Below are 10,132 nucleotides of genomic sequence, written 5' to 3'. Positions count from 1 at the left end.
GGGGGGGGAGCCTGGGGTCGTTGTGACGGTGTTTTTATGATGCGTCAATGTATAGTTGTGGGTTTCCAGGTGTTTCCTCCCCTCAGTGCCCTGAAGCTCAAGGGCTGTCAGCAAGCTGGTCTTCCTTTCCTGCTCCCTCATCTCCTGACACAGCCCAAGACAAACATCGGGTGTTTTAGAGCCTCAGTGGTGGCACTGAAGTGGATCCATCCTTCACTCGTTCATGAAACATAAACGCTTGTGAAAGAGGTTGTTCAAAAAGTGTATGGTGGGAAAATAGACACAGCATCATTTACAGTTTTAACCATTTTAAAATGTACAATTCAGAGGCATTAAGTCCATTCACAACAGTGTGTGCAGCCATCACTCACTGCCCTCCAAGGCCAGAACTTGTGCCTCATCACAAAGTGAAAGTGTTTCATAAACCACGCGGGTAAAGATGGTTCGATTAGGAGTCTGGTAGCTAAAGTCTTAAATCCGCCCATCCACCCGTCCGGTGTCTGTTACGTGCCAGGCCCTAGTAAATACAAAAGTGAATGAGACCTGAACCCTGCCAGGGGGAGCCTGGAGCCTGGATGCCGGGCCCTCATCCACCTTCAACGCAGAGGGGGAAGATACAGAGCGTTCTTAGACCAAGTGTCTAGCTTGGAGGAATGCAGGTTTTCCTTGTTTTATTAGCCTAGGGAAATGGGAAATGCTCTTGCGTGAGACCCCAGCTTCTCCCAGTACCAAGACTTGAGGGATTTTCTCTCTTGCCTATTGTGTTTTGCTCTGGTCTCTTCACGGGAGACAGATGTGATAACTGGTTTGCCTAGAGCTTTTCAGTTGACTAAGCCCTGTCCCCAGGGTTCTCATTTGACCTACACATGCCTGGTGAGGGTAGTCGGGCAGAGAGAACTCTTTTACAGCCTGGGAAGCTGGGGCTCAGAGCATCAGGCAGGTCCAGGTTCTGCCCAATGCCGCAAACTTGTGTGTAGGTTCTCCCTCTGCACAGGTCTTTAGGGGCTAGAGAAAGCCTTTGGGAGAGGCACCGCCTGGGTGAAGGTGGCTGGTTCCACACCAGGAAAGAAGAGGGCCGGGCAGGGAAGTATCTTTTAATGCTCAGAGGCATGGAGCCCAAGTCAGATTGAGCTGTCGAGCTGCCAGCGGGAGCCGGGGCAGCTGCAGGGTGATGAGACAGAGGCTTTGATGGGCCTCACACTGTCTGAAAGGCAATCAAACCGCAGCAGCTGGAACGGTCCTCAGCACTTTGTGTTAAAGCCGGAAGCAGCTCCACATTGGAGCCAGCGGGCAAACCCCATGGGTCTACTAGGCCACAGGGGTCCAGGGGTCCAGCCGAATGACCCACCAAGTGGTGGGCCTTGCTCTCGAGACACGATGCTCTGCTCTTAACTGGACCTTTAGGCAAACACTGCTGGCCAGACACTGTGCCCAAAATGAGGTGACAGAGGTGAATGTTCGTGCCCTCAGGGGATCGGTCCGTGGACACTGTGTATAAATAAGGTCCACACCCAAACTTTACAGGACGGCCCGGCAACCCATGGACTGGATGTTGGATCACCCCAACCCTCTGCCCGTGACCTAGTTCTACACCTGCTCATTGAACCCCACTTCCATAGCCACATGACCCAAACTCATTCTTATGCCCCTTGAGCACCACATGTTTTAATTCTTCTTTTTGAGTCAAAAAAGATTCCATCCTCTCTCTCCATGTTCTTTGGGCATTTTTGCTTAGTAGTGCAGTGTTTTTATGTGTAGTATTTATTTTTATAGGTCAGATGGGTGCAGTCATAATCATTATGATAGCACAGGCCTCCTTGGACCTAGGAGTCCTTATTTTTGGGGAGTGGAATCTGCCGGTGCTGTGACAAGGGCCTGCAATTACCACTTTTGGATCAGAGCCCAAGCCCTGATAAAGCCCCAGCCCTTGGAGGGGATCAGTCCCTGGACCTGACCCAGTCCTGCCCAAGGATGATAAATGGCCCAGCCTCACGAGCGCTCCTCAGTTTCCACATTGATCTCAGGTCCTCTGCCAAGCACCATTCGGCTTCCCAACCCCCATCACTTCTAGCAGGGTCCTTCCTAAACAGGGCACTTCGATTATGTGCCCTATTTGTGCGAAGGGTAGAGTTATGATGTTCTTTGTTACTGCTGCTGCTGCTAATTAGCATGTCTATTAATAGAAACGTTAATAGTTAGGAAGTGGGGAGGTTTAGAAAGCTCCTGTATCCTGCCAACCATCTCCATCCTCACCCCACCAACACACACCCCGGGATAAGGAGGGAGGGAATAACTAATGACTACGGATTTTGACTGAATTGGTTGGAAATTGTAGAACCACTTTCTGTTCCCCAGAATGATAGGAGGAGAAATAGCAGGAAACCTAGGGCCAGTCAGCAACAGGACATCTAAGTCTTGGTTTTTGTATGCTTATATGCTGTGATTTCATTATTTTGAAGTAATTAAACTGCTTTTTAAATAAGCTTCTGATTTGCAGTCTTCCCACACCTATCCCTTGTGAGTGAAACTTTGTGGAACGTCTGAATTCCTGGCAGGAGGGGGAACACTGCCTGAGGATTGCTGGCCTCCCTTCACTTCCCCAGGGAACTGGACACCTCCTTGAGAAGCTCATCTCCAGCAGGGCAGCCAAAAGCTCAAGGTGGAGGGGAGGGTTTCTCAGACCTAAACAACTTCTGATTTTAAGGTCCCTCCTCCATTCTAGAAGAGAAGAAAGACTTTGGGGAGGAGGTTTGGGATGGGGCTAAGGAATGAGACCAGAGTCCTGGCTACACTGTGTGAAGTGGGAGAAAGAAAGCAGGGATGGCAAGCAGAGCTTGATTTGTGCACAGGGCAGATGGCTACCAGTGTGAGTTCTTTGAAACTTTAAATCCAGCTATTTAAAATATGTTCAAAGACCTAAAGGAAACCATGACTAAATAACTAAAGGAAAGTGTGAGAGCAATGTCTCACTGTAGAGAATGTCAATAAAGAGACAGAAATTATCAAAAAGAATCAAACAGAAATTGTGGATTTGATAAGTACAATAATAAAATTCACTAGAAGTACAATGAAAAATTCACTAGAGGATCCCAACAGCATATCTGAGCAGGCAGAAGAAAGAATTAGTGAGCTTGAAGATAAGGCAATTGAGATTATCCAGTCTTTGGAACACAAATAAAAAATAAATAAAGAAAGAAAAATGAACAGAGCCTCAGAAACCTGTGGGACACCATCAAGCATGCCAACATATGCACAAGCAGGTTCTATAAGGAAGGGAAAGGGAGAGCGGAACAAAAATAATATTTAAAGAAATAATAACCAAAAACCCCCCAAATTTGATGAAAGCCATTAATTTATACACCCAAGAAGCTCAGTGAACTGCAAGTAGGATAAACTCAAAGGGATCTATTGTTAAACACATCAAAATCAAACCACTGAAAGACAAAGACAAAGAACTTTGAAAGCAGCAAGAAAGAAGCAACTCATCACATACAAAGGATCCTCAATAAGATGAACAGCTGATTTCTCATTGAAACCATGGAGGCCAGAAACAGTGGGATGGTAAAGTCAAAGTACTGACCAGGGGGAAGAAACCCTGTCAATCAAAAGTTCTATATCTGGCAAAACTATCTTTCAAAACTAAAGGATAAATTAAGACATTTCCAGATAAACAAAATTGAGAGAGTTTGTCTCTAGCAGACCTGCCCTACAAGAAATACTACTGAAATAAAAGGACACTAAATAGCAACTTCAATCAACATGAAAAAATAAAGAGCACTGGTAAAAGTAATTACATAAATAAATTAAGATGATATAAATGTATTTTTTGTTTGTAACTCCTTTCTACTGACTTAAAAGACAACTGCATAAAGCAATAAATACAAATCTATGTTGATGGGCATAAAATGTATAAAGATGTAATTTATAATAATAACAGGGAGGGGGGAATGGAAACTATACAGGAACAAATTTTTTAATACTATTGGAATTAAGTCATTATTAATCCAAACTGTTGTAAATTGAGATATTAATGGTGACCCCCAGGGCAACCACCAAGAAAACAAATAAATTATACATAGTAAATAAAATTACAAGAGAATTACAGTTCTACAATAGAAAATTACTAAGACAAACAACAAAAGGCAGTAGTGGAGGAATAGAGGAACAAAAAGGACATCTGAAATATAGAACAGAAATAGCAAAATGGCTGACACAAATCATACTTTACCTATCACATTAAATATAAACAGATTAAACTTTCCAATTAAAAAGCAGAGACTGGAAGAAAAGATTTAAAAACATGATCCAACTACATGCTGTCTACAAGAGAACCACTTTAGATTCAAAGGCACAAATAGGTTGAAGGTAAAAGGATAGAGAAGATACATCAGGTGGAAGATGTATCAACCAAAAGACCTGGAGTGGCTGTACTAACATCAGACAAGATAGATTTTAAGACAAAAATTGTGACTAAAGACAAAGAAGCACACTTTATGATGATAAAGGGTCAATTCATCAAGAAGAGATAACAATTATAAACATACAAGTGAGTGAAGTAAGTCAGACAGAGAAAGAGAAATATCATATAATATCGCTTATATGTGGAATCTGAAAAAAAGAGTACAAATGAACTTACTTACAAAACAGAAATAGAGGTCACAGATGTAGAACACAAACTTATGGTTACCAAGGGAGGGATAAATCAGGAGACTGGGATTGACATATACACGCTACTATATATAAAATAGATAACTACTAAGGACCTATTGTATAGCACAGGGAACTCACCCAATACTCTGTAAAGACCTATATGGGAAAATAACCTAAAAAGGAGTGGATATATGTATATGTATAACTGATTCACTTTGCTGTATAACAGAAACTAACACAACATTTTAAATCAACTATACTCCAATAAAAAATTTTAAAAAATATATAGTAACTTAGAAATAGAGCCCCAAAGTACATGAAGCAAACTGAGATCTTTAAGAGGAGTACAGGAGAAGCAGCTCTGTCCTAAATATTTGACCCCCATGAATCATTATGGTGCTTAATAGTCTAGCACTAAGGATTTATTCCTTTGAGTTAAAGTTTTGTCTCCTTTAGAGTTCTTTGTTAAAGTATAAATATGGCCCTGAATACCACTGGCATTAACACCTTAGCGGAAATTGATTTAAGATCCTTTGGAGCAGTGACCACTCATGACAGAGACAAAGGGTTGAGCCATTTATGATGGAGGATGCAGGTGCCACCTGTGGGCCGGGGGGAGAGAAGGGGGGAGAGGAGTCCAAGATTGGGCGGAGGTATGAACACTGGGGAAAGAGTACAGGGCGGGGAGAGGTGGGAGAAAGTCAGGGTATCACAGAGGAACAGAAAAGACCCCAGAGGGGCTGTGAGGGGAAATAAGTGGGACAAGGAGCAAAGCGACAGGGCTGTTGGTTTGGTGACGGAGCTCGTGGTGGCCACTCAGGGTGAAGGCAGCAGCAGACCCGGGAGGAGCCCAAGGAATCGGAATCGGGGAGCGAGCGTGGGGCCAGGGATGCGGACGAGCACAGGGCATCCCTGGGAAAGCACCGGGGACGGGCTGAGGCCGGGAGAACCACGGCGGGGAGGGAGAGTGGTGGGGCGTGGGCCCGACTGGAAAACCAGGAAACCCGCAGGACAAAGACGGGCAGGGCCAAGAGGCAACGCCGGACACAAGCTCAGAAGCCGGGGGAACGGGCTGGACAAGCAGGCACACAAACGAGGTGGTGTCCGTGCGGTTCCCAGTTACGGGAGGACGCTTAGTGTTAGCTGCTGCTAAATCTGCAACTGAGGCAAGGCAAGGGGTCTGGGCAGAAACTCGACCTTGACAATGACCATAGCCCCTACTTGTCAGCACCTATGTGTTCTGGGCACTTCACATGCACTGCCTCCCGTGATACCTAAACATCCCTGTGAGGTAGACATGGAAACCTCCCGTCTACAGACAGACAGGAAACCTGCTTAAGTGACTTGCTCAGGGTCATTCCCGCAGCAAGGGGGTGGAGCTAGGAGGCTTTTCTGACACACTGTGCTAGGCTCTGGGCCGGGCTGGCGGCCACTGGGGTTGCTTCAAAGGAATAGGGAGGGAAGGGGCAGCTGAGACCCAGGGACACAGAACTTCTGAGAGTCTCTCTGAGGTCCCCCTCTGCCATTTTTTTTTCAGGTGGGGTTGGAGAAGGAAGCAGCAGAGGCCTAACGACCCTTCCTGCCCCTCTTTCTGCCTGGATCTTTGAGGGTTCGTGGGGATTTACCCAACATGCTGCAAGGCCAGGCACTAGGGTCAGCTCACCCTGCTCGAAACCCAAGCCAGGGACTAGTGTCTGGGGATAAAGGCACCTGTGGGCTTGGGGAGCCCCAGGTACAGCCTGCTGGCCCCATGAGTCCCGTTGACATCTCTGTTTTTTGTCAGAAGCCGGAGAGCTTGTTCACTTTCTCCATGCTATCCCCTCTCTTCTACTGCCCTCCACATGCACACACACAGACACTGGAGGGCCACTTCTGGGTGACCCATCCCACTAGTGAGACCATCAGCAGTGCCCTCTCCTAGGGAAAGGAGCTTCCTGTGGGTCCCTTCACACCTGGACTGGGGGCCAGCAAAAGTTAGACAGTGAACACAAGCCCTCTGAGCAGGAAGAACCTGAAGCATCAAACAGCCCACCCCTTATTTTACGGATGCGACGGGGGCCCGGGAGGGAGCAGGCGTGCCCAAGATCCTGGGCCCCTCCTGGTGCTCAGTGCTGGCTTTTGTCCCCCACCTCTGTGGGCTCCCAGGGGCCTACAAAGGCTGGACGAGAGAGAAAGTCTGCACATGGCGGCTGGTGCTGGCTTGTGGCCCATGGGCTCTGACCCTGAGGCTGGTTTGGGCAGGAGGCCACAGGAATACCCTTGGGAGCTCTGGCCGGTGGCTCTCCCTCCCGCCCCGCGGTCGGGATGGCTGTGTGCAGGTGTCTTGAATCATCTTCTTGGAGGCCTGTGGATACTTCCTGCTCCCTTCCTTCCTGCATGCCCCACCGCACATGGACACCACCCAATTTCCTACAGGGGGCCTGGGTCTAGCCCTAGAATGGTCATCGGCAGTGATATTTATGATCATTGCATCCAAACTCCCAGCCAGGGCAAGAGTGCCCTCGCCAACCCCCTGGACACCAGCCAGTGACGCTGGAGCGCTGCCAGGGGTTGGGACCTCACCACCTAGTGGATGGGCCCACACACGGGCCCAGATCAGTCCCCTCCATCCAAGTGCCCTGTGCCGGGGCCCTCACAGGGGTGCCAAGGCCGACAGCTACCCTCTGTTCACGCTCAAACCCCAGCAAAATGTCAACATCACAGCCACACTTTAAAAAAAAAAAAATAGAGCCTTCTAGAAAAAAGTAACATAAAGTGAAATCAGTAACTGTGGACCTGGTGTTGGGCCTCCCTGCCTGCCTGTCAATCTACCCTGTTAATCATCATGTACAAATTTTGAAGAGCTATTTTGAGAAACATTTAGAAAATGGCTTTTACATAGCTATATATACTTATTTATACCCTCAGACATGGCCTCTCTGTTTAGCAACAGATGGTTTTGTTGCCCTGGTTTTCATCTCCTAGTCAAAGTTAAGCAGTTAGTAAGCCCACTCCCTGACCCCAGGCGTACATTTATCGCCCACACTCCACCTTGGCGTCAGGGGTCTGGGTGGCCGGCGGGGAGCAAAGGCTGTGGTTTTTGGAAGGCATGGCTCCAGAGACCCCAAGGGGACAAATACTGGTGGAACAGTGGCTGCTGAGAGAGGAGGGGCCCAGAAGCTTGGGAAGGAGCAGGACCACTGGGGGGAGAGGGTGGGACAGGATGCAGGTGCCCCAGTGTGCTTTTCTCAACACCCGCGGGCGTCTCAACGTCCACGAAGCACATGCCAAGGGTATCCCACTGCCATCCAAAGAACAGGCTCCAAGGCCAGACCAGCTGCCCCAGTGCTGTGTCTTCGGCCTACAGGAAGCAGCAAGTCTGCCTTGCTCAGTTGCCATGGCAACCTCAGTGCCGAGGCTCCTAAGGGCAGGGGGCGAGAGGGAGGTGGGAAAGGCACGTGGTGGCTTTTCTGGAAAAGCTCATCTGTTGTTTCCCCAGGAAACCAAGCTGGGGGGAGAAAAAAGAAAGGAATAGGCAACTGGGTCTAGACAGAGAAGGGGGAGAAAGACCCCAAGATGCTCCAAGAGCAGCTTTCCTGACGGGCTGTGTTTTCCTTCCTTTGGGGTGGGGGACATCACTGACAAGGATAAAGGTCTGGGTGGGCCTTGGTGAGGGCATCTGTGCAGGAGGCAGGGTAGGCCCCATGGCCTCAGGCCTGGGTGGGAGTCCTAGGGGGCCTGTATCAGCCGCAGCAGGCTTTCTTCTTGGCGGGGCGGTCAATCTGAATGGTGTCGTCCCTCACTGTGTCTTCTTGTTCCTTGAGGATCCTGGGAGAGGGGAAGGTAGAGTGTCAGCAGCAGAGGAGCTGCTAGGCACCTCAGGTTACAGGCCATCTGGGTCATGAGGAGGGACCCAGCCTCCCCAGAGCATCAGAGAGAGTCCTCCAAGTCTCCCCCGGCGAGCGCAGGTGCACGACTATAATTTGTAAAGCCAGAGTGTAGTCAATGTGGGTCCTTCATAACACCTCCTCCAGGAAGTCTCTCCTGATGCTCTGACAGCACTTGGATCCTTTCTCCGTTCTAGCCCCATCACTGGGTGTAATGCACTGCTTCTGTGCTGGCTCCCTCAGCAGAGGGTGAGGTGCTGACGGCAGAGACTGTATCTTTTGTCTCTGCAGCCTATCACAGTACCCAGCACACAGCAGAGGCTCAAAAATTATATTTATTGGTTATTAACTTTATGGTGGGGCTTCCCGCATGAGCACAGCTCCAGATTAACTATAAGAGGTGAAGGATTAAAAATAGCATTAAGTATCTTATCCCTGCTTTATACTTTCCAAGAGCTTTCACCTGAAGCATGTCTTCTGATTTTCACAACAACCCTCGAGTGGGCAGGGAAAGTACGATGGGTGTTCCTTTGCGGGGGGCAAAGCTCAGAAAGGCAGGGTGACTTGCCCCGGGAATCAGTGGCAGAGAAAACCCTAGAATTTTCCCCATAACTCCCTAGGTCTTCCATAACTCCACCACCTCTCCAGTGCATTGAAGAAGTTGTCCTGGGCTCTTAGTTACTCAAATAAAAATATTTTTTAGATGCCCCAAGATGAAGGCTGAGCGCAAAATGAGCACTAGTCAGTATTTGCCGGCTGGATTGATGGAGGGATGGATGGAGGGAGGGATGAACGGACAGACGGAAGGAGGGGTGGACGGATGCCTAGATGGATGAATGAGTGAATTGCCCAAGGATTGAAATGGGGCTTGTGTGGTTCTGTTTCCTTACTCCCAGTGCAGGCAGAGGCTTACGGGACCGGTCTTTTGAGTGTTGTCCTCTTGGGTGCCTCTGTGTCCCCCATCGCAGCCCCTCTCCTTGGGTCCCCCTCCCCCTCCCCCAGGAGCCCACAGTATAACCCAGCTGGCTGCCAACTAATCCCTGCTAAAATATTAGCCAGCATTGAGGGGCCTCTGATCTGACCTTTCCCAGGAGCATTTGCATTTAAAAAGAGGATCCCTGGGAAAAAGGCAGCCTTTAAGGCTCAGAAGAAGACTGCACCATTGTAAAGCAATTATACTCCAATAAAGATGTTAAAAAAAAAAAAATAGGTAATGGATTTTGACAAAAAAAAAAAAAAAAGAAGACTGCAGTTGGGGGGTGGGCGGGGTGACAGGCAAGGAGGCTTTCTTTTTGTCACTGTGTTTCGGAGGGCTGTCCCTCACCCCTGGGGTCCCACACAAAGGCCTAGGCCTCCAGCCGCTCTACCCAGACGGCTCAGATGGACAGAGGGACCGGCTCAGATGGACAGAGGGACCGGCTCAGATGGACAGAGGGACCGGCTCAGTGGTGTCTCTTTACCTGGCCAGATGGAGCACGGACTCTTGGGTGTTGTGACCGGAATAGGCACTGCATTCGTAGAAGATCAGGTTGTGCTTCTGGAATCAGACAACAGAGGGCATGAAGGAGAATATGGGGGGGGGGCGGCTGGAGGGAGCCATGGGGGGCGTGGGAGAA

General features: G+C 48.8%; 1 protein-coding gene across 8 annotated transcripts in view; it reads right to left on the bottom strand.

The window, feature by feature from the left end:
- Window positions 1-238: 238 nt before the first annotated feature.
- Window positions 239-10,132, bottom strand: part of CRACR2A (calcium release activated channel regulator 2A) — a 164,045-nt gene continuing 154,151 nt past the window's right edge. For all 8 annotated transcript variants that reach the window (XM_082421106.1, XM_082421105.1, XM_082421111.1 and 5 more), the window contains 2 exons: window positions 9,977-10,053; window positions 239-8,457 (listed from right to left, as the gene is read on the bottom strand). In XM_082421106.1, coding sequence (XP_082277232.1) covers window positions 8,373-8,457; window positions 9,977-10,053 — 162 coding nt within the window. In that variant the 3' untranslated portion in view covers window positions 239-8,372. The remainder of the gene's footprint in view (window positions 8,458-9,976; window positions 10,054-10,132) is intronic.

Source organism: Balaenoptera physalus, assembly GCF_965194825.1.
Source record: "Balaenoptera physalus genome assembly, chromosome: 13".
In the NCBI taxonomy this organism is placed as follows: domain Eukaryota; kingdom Metazoa; phylum Chordata; class Mammalia; order Artiodactyla; family Balaenopteridae; genus Balaenoptera; species Balaenoptera physalus.
This window is presented reverse-complemented; position numbering and strand designations above follow the sequence as displayed.